Genomic DNA, 21732 nt, shown 5'->3' on the forward strand with positions numbered 1-21732 from the left:
TCTTGGGTTGGCAGTAAATTTGTGGTTTTGATTATATCTAAAATGTTTAGTTTCTGATCAGACCCCAAGGGAGCAGATATGACATCTTGACACCAGAAAGTAAATTGACAGAATCCCTTAAATTATACCCTTCCTCCTTGATACGTATATTGGCCTGGAAAACCAGTCTGCCATTGATCTTTAGCTATAACCATTTACAATCCACCTCACAAGTTTTCTTTTTGATTTTGAGTGCAAGAGATATGTTCAGTCCTTGGGATTATTTCCTGCTCAGTCTGTAATGAAATGCAACCAGAGTTCTTATATATAAGTTTGGTGTATATAAAGCAAACTCTCTCCAGAGAGATTGTCAAAGCCTCTTAAAACTTGGGAATCGATAGATTTTACAGTCTGAGAATGTAATTGCCAGAAGATACCTTGGCAATCAGCTAGTGGACTCTTTTCAGTTTATAGGTGGGGAAACTGAGGCTTTAGAGTGATTTAATTTAGCCAGTAATGAGTGTCTGCCTGCATAACTACCCGCTGTGAGTGCTCTGCTATATTCTGAGGGATACAGGGTTGAAACTAAATGACTCAAGCTAAGAAAATCACGTATGTACTTCTGACCTCTCATCATTTGTAATTTTTCTGTTCCAGGAAATCATCAAATATGCCGTCTGGTCAACCAGCAGCATAGTTTACACTGCCAGTGGGACCAGCCTGTCCGCTACCATCGTGGAGATATCTTTGAAAATGTGGACTATGTTCAGGTCTTTTTCTTGGTCTTTTAATTTGTGACTGTCATGTAGATTAAGACTTTGAGCATTATTTTTATAAAGTCAGATTTTGTGGGGAGTATAAAAAAAAAAATTTTTTTTTTTACTCAGTTACTCCATGGATGACATTTCTTTTTCCCAGAACACTGTCTGTATATGCTGTATTTGATTGGATTGGGGTACTGTTAGTATTTAACTCAAAGCCTTCCTCTTTCTTTCTCAACCTACTGGAGTAATACCTATAACTTAAAATAGGGGAAAAAGGAGTCATGTTGTCTCTTTTGTAAAGTCGTCAGTCCAATTATGTTGTCTCAGCCAAATTGCTAACAAAATGATTGCCACCAACAGAAAATGTTTATTAAGCACAGTTGTTAGGCAGGAGCCCTGGTGGTGTAGCGGTGAAGAGCTGTAGCTTCTAACCAAAAGGTTGCCAGTTAAATCCACCAACCAGTCCTTGAAAACCTTATGGGGCAGTTCTACTCTATCCTGTAGGATCTCTGTGAGTTGGAATCGACTTAGTGACAGTGGGTTTAGTTTTGGTTTGGTTTATTGTTAGGCAAGTGGTCTTTCACATGTACATATACACAGTCCTAACCTATCTAGTTGGGAAAGGAGAATTTACAATTATAATGATACCAAATAGCCTGTAACTGATGTTGAATGAGTGGTATAGACATTAAGCCCAACTAAAATGCCAAGTATTATCCTAAAGGATATGGGAAATATTTATCCTGTTATTATAGAAAACCCACCATGTCCTTAATCATAGATATAAAAGTGTCCAGAGGTACTCGCCTTCTGGCAATATTCCGCGTTTGGTTTTGGACATGTAAGAATGAAGGAGTAAAGGAAGACTGCACTCTCAGACTCACAGCCTCTGGGATTGTAGGTCCTTGTCTTAAATCCAAGTGTTTTAAAGGGATGAAAAGGGAATGTTCAGAAATGGAATAGATTGAAACCAGGCTTTGAACTGGTTCTGCCGAGAAAGTGACACTGAAACAAACTCATTTTTTTTTTTTTTTCTTAATTTGGGTGAACTGAAACAGTAACCAGAACAGGAAAAATTACAGGTTGAAGGCCTACTAGAAACTTAATCTCCCTCTTAAAAAAACAGAGGCAGCATATATATTGCATAGCAACCAAATCTCTTACCCTTCAGATTTTGAGCAGAGCCAGAAACAGTGGTGCCCCGCTTAGAGATGGCCCCTGACTGTGCTGCTTTGAATGTCTGTCACTCTCTACAGTCCTGTTAATAACTCAGTCTCCTGTGTCAGGCTCCTGAAAGGGCTCATTACACTTCTGAGCCTCCCATTCCTGGGCTTTGACCTGTAATTTTTCCCTTTCCAGTTATCGTTCAAGTTCACCTGAATTTTAAAAATTTCAGTCTGTTATAGTTTCACTTCACTGGCCTTGACTGAAGTGATTCAAACCAGTACGAAGCCCTGATTGACACCCAGTGTAACTTTTGGGTCAAGACAGACCATTTTGAAGACAGCCTTGTACCAGTGTAGTTTCCATTATTATATATCCTTAAAAATTGTATCACCACTTTATCATGAAAGAATTTATTTCTAACATAAAGGCCTAGAGCTCCAGATTCCTTCCTTTTTTTCATATCTTCCATCCATTCTCCTTATCTAGCAAGGTTGCAGAAAGACATGAGAACCGTGGTATCTTGTAAGAATATCAAACTTTGTTCTACCCTGGTTTGGAGGAAGGCAATATATGTTTGTATTATTTCATCTCCATTTTTTCCCTTTAAGCCTCTAAATCTTTTATTAGGGATTGATTGTTTATAGACCCTAAATGATAGCTAAATTAAACCCTTAAGAGCCTTTTCTTAAGTTCTCTTGCTTCTTCCCATGACATACCAGTTTTATACAGCAGTGTTGTTTTTAGTCCAGAAAGGGGAGGATGCTTGGAAAAACAATTCAGAATCCCACTTTCTACAGCAAACTGTAAGGATCAACCAGCTATACATGCAACACTTCTTCCTCTGACCCTAATCACTCTGAGCTAGGTCAGATTGCAAAATTAAAGGACACAGTCCTCCAGACTGCCAGGTCTTCTCAAGACTTCAGATGCCAGCTGCAAATTCAAAAGTCCCCACAGCACCCTCACTTCTGACCTGCTGGTTACAAATTTGTGGTTTTCTCTGTGCCTTTTCAAGATGGCAGCCATGAGCTCAGGAGTCCACAGCCCCCCAACCCTCGTATACATACACTTCTAACCTGCTGGCTACAAATTTGGCTATTTGTTCTGCCCCCTCAGGATACCAGACGTAAGCTCAGTAGTTCCCAGCCCCCCATCACTTCTGACTTGCTGGCTCTCACCACTCACTTGGGTTTGATAATTCACTAGTATGACTCACAGAACTCAGGAAAGTGTTAATACTTATGATTATAGTTTTATTATAGCAAAAAGGATACAAAAGAAGAGATGCATAGGGCAAGGCCTGGAAAGGTTCCCAATACAGAGCTTCCATGTCTCAAAGAGGGATGTGCTACCCTCCACATGCATTGATGTCTGTTACCAACCAGGAAGCCCATGGAGCTTCTATGTCCAGAACTTTTATTGGCAATCTCATTACATAATTCAGACTCCAGCCCCTCTCCTTGAGGTTGGCCGATATCATGAGGTAATCAAGAGGTTGATAACCCAAGGTGGATCTTTACGGCCTTGTCACCCCACACCGAAGAGTTACCTTATTAGCATAACCTGTTAAGTTAGATATGGTCTGGAGTCCTCATCAAGTACACTTATGATTACTGGGGAAATTTCATGGTTTTAGAGGCTATTTCTCAGGAACAAAGGACAAAGACCTAATTCTTTGAGTAAAGTTAAACCCCAAAGAGGGGAGTAATGAACCATATCTCTATACTGCTGATCATTAAACCTAAGGGTCTAAATTATGGAATAAAGGCACAGGAAAAAAAACCCATGCCATTTTTCTCATAATTAATGGCAAAGTTGGTTGAAAGTTAATAGCTATGCATTATCAGTGAGAGAATACTGTTTGGGTATAGCTTTTAAAATTAAAAGATCTGACTTCTTTATTACTGAAATACTTTAATTTCCTATTAATTTTGAGTATTTACTAACATTTTTTATTTGAGTTAAATCTGAGTTATAACTCCTTTTCTATCTCTAATTTGATTTAATTTTTCATTTTCTAGTTTGGTGAGGATTCATCAACTTCTAGTATGATGTCTGTGAACTTTGATGTTCAGGCAAATCAGAGTGATATCAGTGATTCAGTCAAGTCTTCTCCTGTAGCCCATTCTATTCTCTGGATCTGGGGCAGGGACTCTGATGCATATAGGGTAAGTTAATAGAGGATAACGCAGGGGTTTTCTCAAATAGTCACAATCTCTTAAAGCAGTGGTTCTCAATCTCAGTGATATTAATATGGCCCCATCACTGCTCTGCTTAGTTCAGCAAACATTTATTTAACTTCTGCTAGATGGAAGCATTGTGCTAGGTAACAAATTAGTAAGACATAGCCCCTGTGTTCATCTAGCTCTTCCTTCCAATCATGTAAGGAGGACAGACACCCTGACTTCAATACAAAGCTTTGAGCTCCACGTATAATTACCACCCTTAACATGTTTCTAAACTTGACCTAGTGTATATGTGTATATACTTCATTTATTTAATCAACATCATTTTATTAAGCTCCAGCTGTGTACCAGGCTGGGAATATAGTAGACAAGCTCCTTGTTCTGCTGGAGGTTATAGTCTAGTAGAAGATACAGATGGTAAACAAGTTAATAAATAAATCCTGTATTTCTCCGTCAGCCAAGAAATGGTTATATGCTAGCAATAGTGATCCCAGGGTATAAAGGCAAGGACCATGTATGTTTTATTCACCATTAAATGTTCAGAATTTAATTGAGCTTTTGTTCTAATGATTAATGCAGCCACTCAGATTTATGTACTGTAAATTCTTCAGAGTTTGATAGCTTCAACATATAAGTTTAGTAAGCCTCTAGTATGTATTGTTTGTATTTGGAAAAGTGAACATTTCATAAATCAAAAAACAAACTTTAAGCATTGGCCAAAAAAAACTTAATTTAAGGAAGAATCGTTCTCTGTGCCAGGTTTCTAAATTTAAGTATGCTTTCAGGTGCAAGTAATGAACTCCAGCTCAAACTGGCTTAAACAAAAAGAAAACTTTCTTCATCTGACAGGAAGTTCAGAGACTGGGCAAGCTTTGAGTTTGGTTGATTTAGTGGCCCAGGAGTGTCATCAGTGACCCCTTTTCTTCCTATCCTCCACTCTGCCATCCACAGCATTGGCTTCATCCCGAAGCTTATCCTTATGGTCATAAGATGTCAGCCAGCAGCAACTGGATCAACTTGTTTTTTGTTCATGTGGCATAAAAGACTAAGGCTTGCTTTTCTTTCCCAGAAGTCCAAGCAAGCCTCTCCTTGTGACTCATTGGCTCAGCTGACTTAGGCCTGGCCAGCCCTGAACCAGTCTGTGGTAAAGTAGGTGGAACTACCATGACTGATTTAGCCTAATAATCTGGAATAGAAGGAGTACTATGGAAACAACCATAGTATCTACCGCATTTATCTTAAAATATTAAAATTTCTATTTAATAATCTTAGTATTTTAGGTTCTTTTAAAAGCTCAATCAGCTGTTGAAAGATTGAACCCAAAGAAATTTATGAGAAACTTTCTTTCTTTATTAGGACAAACAGCGTGTTCTATGGCCTAAAAGAGCAGATTGTGCAGAAAGCTACCCTAGAGTCCCTATTGGTGGGGAATTGCCAACCTATTTTCTGCCACCGGAAAACAAAGGACTCAGGCAAGTGCTGGTGGATTTGGCAAAGCACCTGATTCTGCATGATTGTCATCTGGCGGTTCTTTGAGAGCACCAGCCTTGGACTTGAAAGGTTAAGTCTTTATCTTGACGTCACCTAAACTTTAAAAATATGAATCTTGTTCCTTTTTCTTGTGCCAGGATCCACGAACTCAGCAGTGATGATTATTCTTCAGAAGAAGAGGCCCAAACCCCAGACTGTTCCATAACTGACTACAGAAAAAGCCAGACTCTGTCCTACTTAGTCAAAGAATTAGAGGTCCGCATGGATCTGAAAGCCAAAATGCCAGATGACCATGCACGAAAAGTAAGGCTCACTTAGGCTGGTGTTTATTGCCGTCCATTCTGGGTGACTTCAGAGGCCTCTTAGATGGAACAGAAAATTTGATAGAAGGCAGTTGGTGAGCTTTAAATTTATAAAACTGAAGAATAGAATTAAAGTATTGGTGAAATGATTGAGAAGTCAGTAATGCAATCATGCCATTGAAGAAGTGATAGGAAAGTGTCCCTCGGGGACCACCTAAGCATCATTCCTTTGACTCAAAGTGTTATGAAGATGAATAACAGAACTCCCAGTTTACCTAATGGAAGTCATTCTTATCATTTTGATTTAGCTTTGCATCCCCCAGTCCCCTAGAAGTTTGTGTAAATTGAAAGCATGAAGGTTCTCTTTCCATGGCCTTATCAACCCTACATTGGCCTTATATGATATACTTAGGAATTTGTACAAATTGGATAACCACTTAACAGACATTATAAGTAAGTTCTGTTGTGCCGTTTTCTTTAATTCCTGTTAGTTATAACTTGGAATGTTTTATTACTGAGTGTAGATTATATTAGGTACCACCCTGTAGATAGAAATCAAAAAATTATCTCTTTACAGAGAAAAGAGACCATCACAACTCTCTTTTTATGAAACTTAACTTCAAAACCATCAGCAGTTACTACTTTTATTCAACGAATATTTACTGAGGCAAAAATAAAAACATTATATACCAGGCAGTGTTTTGGGAGCTAGGCATATGAAGATAAATAGACCGTGATCCCTGCCTTAGAGTTGCTTACAGTTACGTAAATGTTGCAAGAACATAAAGTAGATTAGTTGGGGATGTGGCAGTTTTCCAACTGAAGATAACAGATTTCTATGAGATGCTGTTGTCTTCAGAATAATTTCTCATTCAGTTCTGGACACATAGGTTGACTTTAATGGGGTATCATAGATTGCCTTAATGTGTGTGTGTTTGTATGTATATGTCTTCTAATGTTTTTTAGTGGACAATTTTAAATATATCGAAAAGTAGAGAGATTGTATAATGAATCCCATGTATCCATCATGCAGCTTAAGCAGTTAACCTCTCACAGCCAATCTTGTTACTCACAGATGGTTCATAACAAAATAAGAAACAATGTGTATTATTACATATATATTGTCTGCAAAGTCAGTGCACGCCAGCAGGTCAACACTTGTTGGTCTGTTGATGACCTCATGTTACATATATGATTAAAATACCTATTCAAATTAGCTGTTCCTGAGGAACTCAGGTAAAGACTGCCATCTATGAAATTCTTTTAAAATGTCTTTCCGGTTATTTTAAATTGAGTTGGTCTTCCTTTTGATGTTTTCAGATTTTGCTTTCCCGTATTAATAACTATACTATCCCAGAAGAAGAAATTGGGTCTTTCTTATTTCATGCTATTAACAAGGTGAGTCACCTGCTTTGCACATCTTAAAAGCTTAGTGTTGCTGTTACTTGACAACGAGTCAGTTCCGACTCATATAGCCACCCCACGTGACAGAGTAGAACTGCCCCATAGGGTTTCCTAGGCTATAATCTTTATGGAAGCAGACCACCAGGTCTTTTCTCCTGCAGCGTGGCTGGTGGTCTTTGACGGCTGACCTTTCAGGTAGCGGCCAAGTGTTTAACCGCTGCGCCAACCAGGGTTTCTTAAACCCTTAGTAATTGTTACTGAAAGTCAAAATGTACTTATTAAAAATCCTGTATAGAGCAAATATATTGCAATGTATAGAATGAATACTGTATTCTTGTATTAACTGAAATATTTGGGGTTTTTCAGCCAAATGCTCCTGTCTGGCTCATCCTCAATGAAGCAGGACTCTACTGGAGAGCAGTAGGAAATAGCACTTTTGCTATCGCCTGTCTTCAGAGGGCTTTGAATTTAGCCCCACTTCAATACCAAGACATTCCTCTTGTGAACTTGGCCAACCTTTTGATTCACTACGGCCTTCATCTTGATGCCACAAAGCTGCTGCTTCAAGCTTTGGCCGTCAATAGCTCTGAGGTGAGGTTTTATGTTTCTTTGTAGCTCCATGTATACTATGTTGGGTAATTCAAATTCAGAGTGTAATTTGTATTTTTCTAGGGAGGGCATGAAAATGTCATGTTTTGTTTTTCAGAGTAGAATTTACATGTTTTTAGAGAAAGCATAAAAAAGATTGTTTTGTTTCTTTTTGAAACGTTCGTCTTTTTAATTTGAAATTAGTGAAATTTATAATTGTACAGTTAATGCTTTAGAAATTTACATTTAGATAAGAGTGACATAGCTTCTAAAAATACAGTGCCTCTTTTTTATGTCAGTCTGAAACATCTGGTTCTTATTTTATCCTGCTTATCACAGCATGCACACTGCTTAATATTGTAGGCAGTGGTGCCACACTGGTTAAAGCGCTTGGCCGCTAACAGAAAGGTTGGCAGTTTGAACCCACCAGTGACTCCACGAGAGAGAGATGTGGCAATCTGGTTCCATAAAGATTTATAGCCTTGGAGACCCTGTGGGGCAGTTCTACTCTGTCCTTGTAGGGTCGATATGAGTTGAAATAGACTCAATGGCAATGGGCTTGGTTTTCTTTTTCTTTAATCACAACATGCACGCTGCTTAATATTGTACTGTTTTACAACTTTATAAATATCTTCATACCAACCAGGGCACAGCACAGTTTAAACGTTTGATAAGAATAGATAGGTAGGTTGGTATTCTTGCCCTGAATCTCCCACATGCAGTCCATAAAGTTATATCACTGCTCTGTAGTTAGTTGCTGTATTTCATAGTTTCTAAGATGCCACTTATCTTTTTCATATTTTTTTAGTAATTTTTTTATTTGATAATTTGTATTGTGCTTTAAGTGAAAGTTTACAAATCAAGTCAGTCTCTCACACAAAACCTTATATACACCTTGCTACATACTCCCAATTACTCTGTCCCTAATGAGACAGCCCGCTCTCTCCCTCCACTCTCTCTTTTCACGTCCATGTCACCAGCTTCTAACCCCCTCTACCCTCTCATCTCCCCTTCAGGCAGGAGGTGCCAACATAGTCTCAAGTGTCCACCTGATCCATAGAAGCTCACTCCTTACCAGCATCCCTCTCCAACCCATTGTCCAGTCCAATCCATGTCTGAAGACTTGGCTTCAGGAATAGTTCCCATCCTGGGCCAACAGAGGGTCTGGGGGCCATGACCACCGGGATCCTTCTAGTCTCAGTCAGACCATTAAGTCTGGTCTTTTTATAAGATTTTGGGGTCTGCAAGTGGGTTTTTTTTTATCCCACTGCTGTCCTGTTCCCCCAGGGGTTCTCTGTTGTGTTCCCTGTCAGGGCAGTCACCGGTTGTAGCCGGGCACTATCTAGTTCTTCTGGTCTCAGGCTGATGTAGTTTCTGGTTCATGTGACCCTTTCTGTCTCTTGGGCTTATAATTACCTTGGGTCATTGGTGTTCTTCATTTTCCTTTGATCCGGGTTGAGACCAATTGATGCGTCTTAGATGGCTGCTTGTTAGCATTTAAGACCTCAGACGCCACTCTTCAAAGTGGGATGCAGAATGTTTTCTTAATAGATTTTATTATGCCAGTTGACTTAGATGTCCTCTGAAACCATGGTGCCCAAACCCCTACCCCTGTTACACTGGCCTTCAAAGCATTCAGCTTATTCAGGAAACTTCTTTGCTTTTGGTTTAGTCCAGTTGTGCTGACCTCCTCTCTATTGTGTGTTTTCTTTCCCTTCACCTAAAGTAGTTCTTATCTACTATCTAATTAGTGAATTTCCCTCACCCATCCTCCCCCCTCCCTCCCCCATCTTGTAACCACAAAAGAATGTTTTCTTCTCAGTTTAAACTATTTCTGAAGTTCTTATAATAGTGGTCTTATACAATATTTGTCCTTTTGCAGCTGACTAATTTCACTCAGCATAATGCCTTCCAGATTCCTCCATGTTATGAAATGTTTCACAGATTCCTCACTGTTCTTTATTGATGCGTAGTATTCCATTGTGTGAATATACCATAATTTATTTATCCATTCATCTGTTGATGGGCACCTTGGTTGCTTGCATCTTTTTGGTATTGTAGACAGTGCTGCAGTAAACATGGGTGTTCATATATCTGTTCATGTAAAGGCTCTTATTTCTTTAGGATATTCTTTTTCATATTTTAACATCTCTGAAATCCATTAGAATTAATGGTATCTTAGATTTGATGGAATACAGTTACGATAAATATGCAATTAAATTGGTTTCATAGCTAACGTTTAAATGTCTGTAAGTTACGTACCCAAAGAAAGCTTTAGATGAGGTGTGCATGAATGGTTTAGATTTGTTTAAGGTACCCCCCAATTAACTTTTTAAGTATGAGTATAAAACATTATCTGTTAAAGAGTTTCCTTTGAAATACACAAATTCTCAATTGGATTTTAAGTAATAGTTTACAGTCTCTATGCTATACAGCAAGTTAAGTTGCCAAATAAGTATATCAAATATTTATTGAATGCTCACTATGTGCCAGGTGCTATATATGGATGTGATGAAGTGGGCATCCAAAGGGAAGGCTGAAAACAGCTGTATTCCCCTCAGTACTTCTCTTGGTTTACTTTATTTTGCCACCAGCCAAGGCAATTAGACAATATTCTTCCAAAGAAAGGAGATCTCCCTTTAAGATTAATTGTCTTTCCGTATTTTAAAATAATACTAGAACTATAGTTGTTAAATTCTGTGGTATTGCAACAGAAATAGAAAAATAAATGGGTCACGCAAGGAGATTAAATGCTTAGGAATAAATCTAACCAGAAATGTAAAAGACCTTTACAAAGAAAATTACAAGACTCTCCTGCAAAAAACCAAGAGACATACATAAGTGGAAAAACGTGTCTTGCTCATGGATAGGGAGACTCAACATTGTAGAAATGTCTTTTCTGCCCAAAACGATCTACAGATACAATGCAATCCCAATCCAAATTCCAGTGGCATCTTTTAATGAGATGGAGAAACAAATCACCAACTTCATATAGAAAGGGAAGAGGTCCCGGATAAGTAATGCATTACTGAAAAAGAAGAGCAAAGTGGGAGGCCTCACACTACCTGATTTTAGAACATATTATACTGCCGCAATAGTCAGAATAGCCAGGTACTGGTACAACAACAGGTACATAGACCAATGGAACAGAATTGAGAATCCAGACATAAATTCATCCATCTATGAACAGCTCATATTTGACAAAGGCCCAAAGTCCGTTAAATGGGGAAGAGACAGTCTCTTTAACAAATGGTGCTGGCATAATTGGATATCCATCTGCAAAAAAATGAAACAAAACCCATACCTCACAACATTCACAAAAGCTAATTCAAAATGGATCGAAGACCTAAATAATCTAAAACGATAGAGATCATGGAAGAAAAAATACGGACAACACTGGAAGCCCTAATACATGGCATGAACAGTATAAAAAACATTACTAACAATGCACAGACACCAGAAGAGAAACTAGATAACTGGGAGCTCTTAAAAATCAAACACTTTTGCTCATCCAAAGACTTCACCAAAAGGGTAAAAAGACATCCTACAGACTAGGAAAAAATTTTTGGCTACAACAAATCCGATCAGCATCTAATCTCATAAATCTGCAAGATACTGGAAAACTTCAACACCAAATAAGACAAATAACCCAGTTGAAAAGTGGACAAAGGATATGAACAGGCACTTCACCAAAGAAGACATTCAGGCAGCTAACAGATAAAGAGGAAATGCTTACAATCGTTAGCATTAGAGAAATGCAAATCAAAACTATGAGATACCATCTCACCCCAACAAGGCTAGTGTTAATCCAAAACACACAAAATATAAATGTTGGAGAGGTTGTGGAGAGACTAGAACACTTGTACACTGCTGGTGGGAATGTAAAATGGTAGAACCACTTTGGAAATCGATTTGACAGTTCCTTAGAAAGCTAGAAAAAGAACTACCATATGATTCAGCAGTCCCATTCCTTGAAATATATCCTAGAGAAATAAGAGCCTTCACACAAATAGATTTATGCACGCCCGTGTTCACTGTAGCACTGTTTACAATAGCAAAAAGATGGAAACAACCTAGGTGCCCATCAGTGGATGAATGGATAAACAAATTATGGTGTATTTACACAATGGAATACTACGCAACGATAAAGAACAACAATGAATCCATGAAACATCTCATAACATGGAGGAATCTGGAAGGCGTTATGCTCAGTGAAATTAGTTGCAAAAGGACAAATATTGTATGAGACCACTATTATAAGAACTCAAGAAAAGGTTTAAACACAGAAGAAAACATTCCTTGATGGTTACGAGGGTGGGCTGGGAAGGAGGGAGAGGGGTATTCACTAATTAGATAGTAGACAAGAATTATTTTAGGTGAAGGGAAGGACAGCACACAGTCCAGGGGAAGTCAGTGCAACTGGATTAATCCAAAAGCTAAGAAGTCTCCTGAATACAACCAAACACTCTGAGGGACAGAGTAGCAGGGGCAGGGGTCTGGGGACCGTGGTTTCAGGGGACATCTAGGTTAGTTGGCATAACAAAGTGTATTAAGAAAACGTTCTGCATCCCACTTTTGTGAGTGGTGTCTGGGTTCTTAAACGCTAGCGAGCGGCCACCTAAGATGCATCAATTGGTTTGAACCCACCTGGAGCAAAGGAGAATGAAGAACACCAAAGATACAAGGAAAATATGATCCCAGGAGAAAGAAAGGAACTCATAAACCAGAGACTCCATCAGCCTGAGACCAGAAGAAGTAAATGGTGCCTGGCTGCCACCACCAACTGCCCTGACAGGGAACACAACAGAGAATCTCTGATGGAGCAGGAGAAAAGTGGGATGCAGACCTCAAATTCTAGTGAAAAGACCAGACTTAATGGCCTAACTGAGATTTGAGGGACCCCAGAGATCATGGCCCCTGGACTCTATTAGCCCAAAACTAAAGCCATTCTCAGAGCCAGCTCTTCAGACAAAGATTAGATTGGACTATAAGGTATAAAATGATACTGGTGAGGAGTTTGCTTCTTAGCTCAGGTAGATGCATAAGACTATGTGGGTAGCTCTTGTCTGGAGGTGAGGTGAGAAGGCAGAGGAGGACGGGAGCTGGTTGATTGGACACAGGAAATACAGGGTGGAGAGAAGGAGTGTGCTGTCACATTGTGGGGAGAGCAACTAGGGTCACATAACAAAGTGCACATAAGTTTTTGTATGAGAAACTAACTTGAATTGTAAACTTTCACTTAAAGCACAATAAAAAAAAAAATGGATCAGAGTAGATACCCCAAAAATAGACCTTAACCAGTCTCCCTCCCCTAAACTGTCAGCATTTGGAAGTATTTCCTTGTAAGCTTTTCTGTAACGCAAATATTTCATAATCTTGCAGCTCTACTGTACAGGCATTATTAAAGTTTATTATATAAAAAATTTATTACTACATAGTTTTTATAGCCATGAATTTATGTGGTTGTTTATATGTATGTATGTATATGTTCAATGAATGGATATACCACAACTTATTCTTCTGTTACTAAGTATTTAAATTGCTAACACTGCTTTGTTATTAGATGATTACCTTTCTATGTAAAGCCTTTTCTATGTTTCAGATAATTTTTTTGGAAAGATTTCTAGCAGTAGAATTACTAGGTCAATAAGAGAATGAATACTTTGATGACTCTAGGTACAAAATTGGGGCCCTAGTGGTGCCGTAGTTAAGAGCTTGGCTACTAACCAAAAGTCAGCAGTTCGAATCCACCAGCCACTCCTTGAAAACCCTATGGGGGCAGTTCTACTCTGTCCTATAGGGTCACTATGAGTTGGAATTGACTCAACAGCAAGGGGTTTGGGGTTTTTTTTTCCTTTTCTTTAGGTACAAAATGCCAATCTGACGGACGATTTAGGCCAGTATACAGTGCCATCATCAAGGTCTAAGAGTATTCGTTTCACCTATCTTCACCAGAGTTGGGCAGCTGAAATAACTGCTGACTTTTATTGATGGTTTCCTAGAGCCAGGCACCAAGCTAAGCAGTTTATGTATAATAACTCATTTAATCTTCACAAAACCCCTGTAAGGTAGGATTGGCCCATTTTATTGATGACTAAACTGTAAGAGTTAAATATTTGGAAAAATTAAAGGATTTACCTAGTCACAGAGCTCAGATTTGAACTCAGAGGCATTGGCCACAGAGCTCACACTCTTTAACCAGTGTTATTACACTGCTTCTAAATTAACAGTGGAAACCCTGGTGGCGTAGTGGTTAGGTGCTGCGGCTGCTAACCAAAGAGTCGGCAGTTCAAATCCACGAGGTGCTCCTTGGAAACTCTATGGGGCAGTTCTACTCTGTCCTATAGGGTCGCTATGAGTCGGAATCAACTCAGCGGCACTGGGTTTGGTTTGGTTTTTTTTTTTTAACTAACATTTATTAAAAACGTTTGTTTAAAAAAGTTCACTTCTCTGTTGCAACATAAATTTCTTTGTCTTCTAATTAATATCTTCTAAGTAAAGGTTTGTGTACGCATTTTACTCATTTTGTTAGAAGTTAGGTTTTTTTATATTTTATGAGCTCTATAATGAAGTCTAACTTCTGCCATTTGGGACCCTGGTGGCACAGTGGTTAAGACCTGCAACATGCTACAGCTGCTTACCAAAAGGTAGCAGTTCAGACCCACCAGCTGCTCTTTGGAAACCCTGTGGAGTAGTTCTACTCTGTCTTACAGGGTCACTATGAGTCGGAATTGACTCGACAGCAACAGGTTTGATTTTTCGGGGTTTTTTTGGCATTATATGCCGTATGTTAAAAATATTTTCCCTCATTTGCCTTTTTATTTCAGCTTTTGAGAAACCCTTGAATTTTTCAGTCTTCTCCTGTGTGATTTCTATTGTTGGATTTAAAGTGTCCTCACAAGAAGTTTAGAAAAATTAGTTCTATTTTATTTTGTTTTGTTTTTGTCCTGTGGTTTGATATTTAAATGGTTGACTTTCAAAGATACAAAGATCTTCTTTGTTGTCTTCTAGATGCATTATAGTTTTAGATTGTACGTTTAGGTCTATGATCCATTTCAAATTAAATTTTCTTTATGGTAAGGTAGGATCAAAGTTCATTCTTTTCCACATGACTATCTAGTTGTTCCAGCACCACATCTCGGGAAGACTATCCTTTCTGTACTGAGTTACCTTCAGACTCCTTTAGCCAACATTTTACTTGATATCCCCACTTGCACGTCGAAACCCAAAAACCAAACCCACCGCCATCAAGTCGATTCTGACTCATAGTGACCCTATAGGGTTTCCAAGGCTGTAAGTCTTTACAAAAGCAGACTGCCACATCTTTCTTCCACGGAGTAGCTGGTGAATTCAAACTGCTGAGCTTTTGGTTAGCAGCCAAATGCTTTAACCACGGCGCCACCAGGTCTTCTTGGATGTCTAAAGGGCACTCTAAAACTAAGGGCCGAAACCAAGTCCCTTAACATTGTTCCAAACTTGTTCCTCCCATTCTTCCCCTCTGCAGTAAATGGTAAGCCATCTTTCCAGTAGCTCAGGACAAAAACTTGGAGCCATCCTTCTTTCATGGCAAATTCAATCTGTTAGCTAGCCATGCTGATTCTATCTTCAAAATATATCAAGAATTTTACATTTTATTATCTCCGCTGTTATCTGATTTAAGCCACCATTATCTTTTGTCTGGATTATTTGAAAAGCCTTCTTTCTAAATTCTTCCACCTTCGTCCCCTTATAGTCTCTTCACATTATAGCAACCAGAGAGATACTTATAAAAAGTCAGATCTTGTCATTTGTCTGTTTAGATCCCTGCAGTAGCTCTCTGTGTAACTCATAGAAAAAGAGAAGAATTTATAATGGTGGAGAAGGTCCTACATGACCCTGTTGCTTTTCTGATCTCATCTACATGAGATCATTCCATTGCTCATCTGTTCAAGCCTCACTTGCCTCCTTGCAGCTCCTTGAACATACCCAGGCATGCCCCCACCTCAAGACCTTTGTCCTTCCCATTTTCTCTGCTTGTAAGACTTCCCCCACCAAGACTTAGCATAGCTTTCCCTTTACCTCTTCACAGGCTTTTACAAATGCCAATTTCTCAGTTAGTTCTTCCCTTCCTACTCTATGTAATGGCAACCCCTCACTCCAATACTACTTACCTCTTTACCTGATATATTTTCTTCCATCACGTTTCATTTGCTGACACATTACATATTATTCCTTTATTATCTGTCTACACCCGCACTAGCCTATAATATCCACAGAGGCAGGGATTTATCCATTTTACTTTCTGTCTTATCCCTAGTGTCTAAAACAGTACTTGGAACACAGTAAACATTCAGTAATTATTTTCTTGATGAATTGATGAAAATTTTATCATTTTTTTCAAAATGCCAACCTGTTTATCTCAACACAAGATACTTGTACAACCATTAATCTGATCATGGGGGTGATTGCAACACCTTTTTCCTTATATAAAATATAAAGATACTTTTGAAATCTAAGTATGGGATTTAATTTTGTATCTGGTGTGAACCATTAAATAGTACTTTAAATGTAAGATGTTTAGATTAGGCCTGTTTAATTTGGAATGCTTTATATACTTTGGCTTGGTTACAGTGAGACATTCTGATGACCTAACAGCCTCAATTAAGGGCAAGCAGGTGGATAAATGATAGATGTTGCTTTTCATAGGAATATATGTGGGATTTGAGAATATAACATTCTTAGGTCTTTTAAAATATTTTCAGTGATAAAATTAGTATAGGACAAATGGTTTGCACACAAGCAAATACAAAAACACTAAGCATTGTCTGATATAATGTCTGAAGATGATCCCCTCAGGTTGGAAGGCACTCAAAAGACAACTGGGGAAGAGCTGCATCCCAAAAGAAGAGTTGACCTTAATGACATGGATAGAGTCTAGCTTTCAGGACCTTCACTAGCTGATATGGCACAACTCAAAATGAGAAGAAACAGCTGCAAGCATCCATTAATAAGTGGAACGTGGCATGTACAAAGTACGAATCTAGGAGTTGTCAAAAACGCAGTGGAATGTTTAAAGATCAGTATCCTAGGCATTAGTGAACTGAAATAGACTGGTATTGGCCATTTTGAATCGGAAAATCATATGGTCTACGGTGCTGGGAATGACAGATTGAAGAAAAACTTGTCACATTTATTGTCAAAAAGAACATGATAGAATTTTGCAAGACCAATGACTCACTCATTGCAAATACCTTTTTTCAACAACAAAAACAGCAACTATACATGTGGACCTCAGTGGATGGAAAACACAGGAATCAAATTGACTACATCTACGGAAAGAGACAGTGGAGAATCTCAATGTCATTAGGCAGAACAGGGCCAGAGCCCAACTGCAGAACAGACCATTAATTCCTCATATATATGCAAGTTCAAGTTGAAGCCAAAGAAAATTAAAACAAGTCCCCGAGAACCAAAATACGACCTTCAGTATATTCTACCTGAATTTGGAGACCATCTCAAGAATAGATTTGATGTGTTGAACACAAATGACCGAAGACCAGACAAATTGTGGGATGACATCAAGGACATCATACAGGAAGAAAGCAACAGGTCACTAAAAAGGCAGAAAAGAAAGAAAAGACCAAAATGGATGTCAGAAGAGACTCTGAAACTTAATCTTGAATGTAGAGTAGCTAAAGTGAAAGAAAGAAATGATGAAGTAAAAGAACCGAACAGAAGATTTCAAAGGGTGGCTCTAGAAGACAGAATAAACTGTAACGAAATGTGCAAAGACCTGGAGTTAGAAAACCAAAAAGGAGGAACACATTCGGCATTTCTCAAGCTGAAAGAACTGAAGAAAAAACTCAAGCCTTGGATTGCAGTATTGAAGGATTTTGTGGGCAAAATATTGAATGACGCAGGAACATCAAAAGGAGATAGAAGAAATACAGAGTCACTCTACCAAAAAGAATTGGTCGATGTTCAACCATTTCAGGAGGTAACATATGATTGAAAACTGGAAAAAGTCCAAGCTGCAATGAAGGCACTGGTGAAAAACAAAGCTTCAGGAATTGTGGAATACAATTGAGATGCTCCAACAAACATATGCAGTGCTGCAGGCACTCACTCGTCTATGCCAGGAAATTCGGAAGACAGTTATATGGCCAGCTTACTGGAAGAGACCCATATTTGTGCTCATTCCAAAGAAGGGTGATCCAACAGAGTGCAGAAATTATTGAGCAATATCATTAATATCACATGCAATTAAAATTTTGCTTAAGATAATTCAAAAATGGCTGCAGCAGGACACCAGCAGAGAACTTCCAGAAATTCAAGCTGGATTCAGAAGAGGACATGGAACAAGGGCTGTCATTGTTGATTGCAGATGGATGTTGGCTGAAAGCAGAGAATACCAGAAAGATGTTTACCTGTGTTTTATTGACTATGCAAGATATTGGACTGTGTGGATCATAACAAGTTATGGGTAACATTAAGAAGAATGGGAATTCCAGAACACTTAATTGTGAACCTGTATATACACAAGAGGTGATCTTTCAGACAGAACAATCGAATACCGTGTAGTTTAAAATCAGGAAAGGTGTGCATCGGGCTGTATCCTTTCACCATATTTATTCAGTCTGTATGCTGAGTAAATAATCCAAGAAGCTGGACTGTTATGAAGAAGAACGGGGCATCAGGATTGGTGGAAGATTCATTAACAACCTGCGTTATGCAAATGATACAACCTTGCTTGCTGAAAGTAAAGAGGATTTGAAATGCTTTACTGATGAAGATCAAAGACTGCAGCCTTTAGTATGGATTACACCTCACCATAAAGAAAACAAAAATCCTCACAACTGGACCAGTAAGCCACATCACAATGAGAAAACATTGAAGTTGTCAAGAGTTTCATTTTATTTGGATCCACAATTTACACCCATGGAAGCAGCAGTCAAGAAATCAAAAAACACATTGCATTGGGTACATCTGCTGCAAAAGACCTCTTTAAAGTATTAAAAGCAAAGATGTCACCTTGAGGTCTAAGGTGCACCTGACCCAAGCCGTGGTATTTTCAGTCGCTTGGTATGCGTGTGAATGATGAACAATGAATAAGGAAGAGAGAAGAATTGACACCTTTGAATTATGGTGTTGGCTAAGGATATTGATAGTGAACAAGTCTGCCTTGGAAGAAGTATAGCCAGAATGCTCCTTGGAAACAAGGATGGCAAGACTTTGTCTCACATGCTTTGGACATGTTATCAGGAGGAATCAGCCCCTGAAGAACGACATCATGCTCGGTAAAGTAGAAGATCAATGAAAAAGAGGAAGACTCTTGACAAGATGGATTGACACAGTGGCTGCAACAATGGGCCAAAACATAGCAACAATTGTGAGGATGGTGCAGAACTGGGCAGTGTTTTGTTCTGTTATACCTGTGAGTCGGAACCAACTAGACAGTACCTAACAACAAATATAGGTGAATTTCAGTTAAAGTGACCCAAACTGAATATTTTAGGCTGCTTATAAAAATTTAAGTCTCAACAAACAATTGAAAAATAGAACACAAGACTACTATTTACAATAGCATCAAGAAAACATCAGTTTCTAGAAATAAATTGAAAGATGTATAAGATTTTTTATACTAATTGCAAAAATATTGCTAAAAGAAAGAAGACCTTAATAAATGAAGATATATACCCATGGTCATGGATTGGAAGATTCAATATTGTTAAGATATAAGGTCTCTCCAAATTCATTTATATATTCAATGCAGTCCAATAAAAATCCTAGTAATTGCATGTATGTTCGTGTATTAATTGATAAGGTTGTTCTAAAATGTATATAAGTATGGACCTAGCCAAAAAAAAAACAGATTCTGACTCATGGCAACCCCATGTATGTCAGAGTAGAACTGTGCTCCCTAGGGTTTTCAGTGAATGTTTTTTTGGAGGTAGATTGCCAGACCTTTCTTCCAAGGCACCTCTGGGTGGACTTGAACTGCCAACGTATCAGTTAGCAGCAGAACACATTAACTATTTATACCCCAGAGTTCAAAGGTTATATTAGCAGATTTCAAGACTTAGAGTAATTAAGTCAGCATGGTATTAGCACAAGGATACTCAGGTAGGTCAACTGAATACAACAGAGAATTTAGACAAGGCGCACTGTTTGTTTTTTCGGTAAGTAGTGCCGGAGTAATTGGATATCCCTATGGAGAAAGAAATATGCTTTGACTCTTACCTCACACCATGCACACAATTAATTTGAGACTGATTATATCCTGAAGTTAAAACAGGAAAGCTTCTTACTGAAAACAGAAGAAACTCCTTATGACCTTCTAGTAGGCAAAGATTTCAAAAAGCACTAACTATGAGAGAAAAAAACAATAAATTGGATTTCATTTTGTCTTATATGTATATATATGTGTGTGTGTGTGTGTATATATATACTTACCACAATTAAAAAAACCAAACCCAGTGCCGTCGAGTTGATTCCGACTCGTAGCAACCCTATAGGCCAGACTAGAACTGCCCCCATAGAGTTTCCAAGGAGCGCCTGGCAGATTTGAACTGCTGACCCTTTGGTTAGCAGCCGTAGCACTTAACCACTACACCACCAGGGTTTCCAAAAAAACATTAAGGAAGTAAAAATGCAGACCACAGACTAGGAGAAGGTATTTGCAATAGCTGTTTCCAACAAAGGGCTCATATCTAGTATATTTAAGAAGTCCTTCAAATCATTAAGAAAGAGACAAGCCAGTTTTTTAAGATGGTGTAAAAACGGCGTGGGGACAGTGTCTGACCTCCTCCAACTCCACAAGAGGGAAGGAGAACCAAGATCAACAGCACAAGGCAGACTCCCGTGAGGTAGAGGCCAGATAAGCCTCCTCTCCCCACCATCTTTACTAATTCTGACACCATTCTCCCCTTGCAGAGCACTCTCTGCTTCTCTGCTGAGTTTGATAATTCATTGCAATGGACACACAGAACTCACAGACCATACACATGATTATGGGGTTTATTAGGGAAGTAACAGGTTACAGTTCAGGCTCGGGACACAAATCTTCCATCAGGACAGCCTCTTCCCAGCTATGCTTACGGGCATGCCTCTCCCTAGCCCTAGGCCTCTCCCCAAAGGCATTCAGCTTTCTCGCTCCGTGGGCTGGGAAGCCCACTGCACCTTCTCCTGCTGCCAGGTCTCTGCTGACGGGTCTGTCCTGCCACGACTTCTCACTGTCTTCAGGATTACAGCTTTCGTTCTCACTCTCTCTTGGTCTCCTGCCTCCAGGAACCTCCCAGTACAGGGATCCCAGGTCCAAAGGGCGTGCTTTCTGCTTCTGGCTTTTCTTCCTTGGTGGTGGTAGGATCCTCCTCTGTGCTCTGGAATTGGCCCTCTTTTAAGGCAAAACTGACCAATCCCCTTGGTGGGCCACAATTACTCTATCACATAGTCCTACCCAGTCACCTAGATGGGAGTTAAAAGGCCATGGCTAGAAAGGCCACACAAAAGTATTTGTACTGCAGATGGGGAAAAGAACAGTCACTTCAGAAAGGAAGATATCCAAATGACCAACAAGCACATGAAAAAATACTCAACATCATTACTCATCAGGGAAGTGCAAATTAAAACCACAATGAGATGCCACTTCAGCCCACTAAAATAGCTAAAATTAAAAAGACTAACAATATGAAGTCAGTGAATTACTATACTTGTTGATGGGAGTGTAAATTCATACATCCAGTTTGAAGAACTATTTGGCTTTATCTACTAAAACAATACAGTGACTCTTCTGAGAGCCGGAACTCCACAAGACTGCCTTGTTTTTCTGGGTCTCCCAAGTTTTCCACCTTTGACAGATGTGCAGTCTTACCA

General features: G+C 39.0%; 1 protein-coding gene across 5 annotated transcripts in view; it reads left to right on the top strand.

Annotated features, from left to right (window-relative positions):
- TTC17 (tetratricopeptide repeat domain 17) overlaps positions 1-21732 on the top strand; it is a 124005-nt gene that overhangs the window by 39390 nt on the left and 62883 nt on the right. For all 5 annotated transcript variants that reach the window (XR_007518241.1, XM_049890918.1, XM_049890921.1 and 2 more), the window contains 6 exons: positions 637-749; positions 3932-4078; positions 5453-5568; positions 5725-5890; positions 7210-7287; positions 7660-7884. Coding sequence is in view for 4 of the 5 variants with exons in the window: in XM_049890918.1 (XP_049746875.1) it covers positions 637-749; positions 3932-4078; positions 5453-5568; positions 5725-5890; positions 7210-7287; positions 7660-7884 (845 nt within the window). In the remaining variant the exon portion in view is untranslated. The remainder of the gene's footprint in view (positions 1-636; positions 750-3931; positions 4079-5452; positions 5569-5724; positions 5891-7209; positions 7288-7659; positions 7885-21732) is intronic.

This window comes from Elephas maximus, chromosome 7, assembly GCF_024166365.1.
Source record: "Elephas maximus indicus isolate mEleMax1 chromosome 7, mEleMax1 primary haplotype, whole genome shotgun sequence".
Lineage (NCBI taxonomy): Eukaryota > Metazoa > Chordata > Mammalia > Proboscidea > Elephantidae > Elephas > Elephas maximus.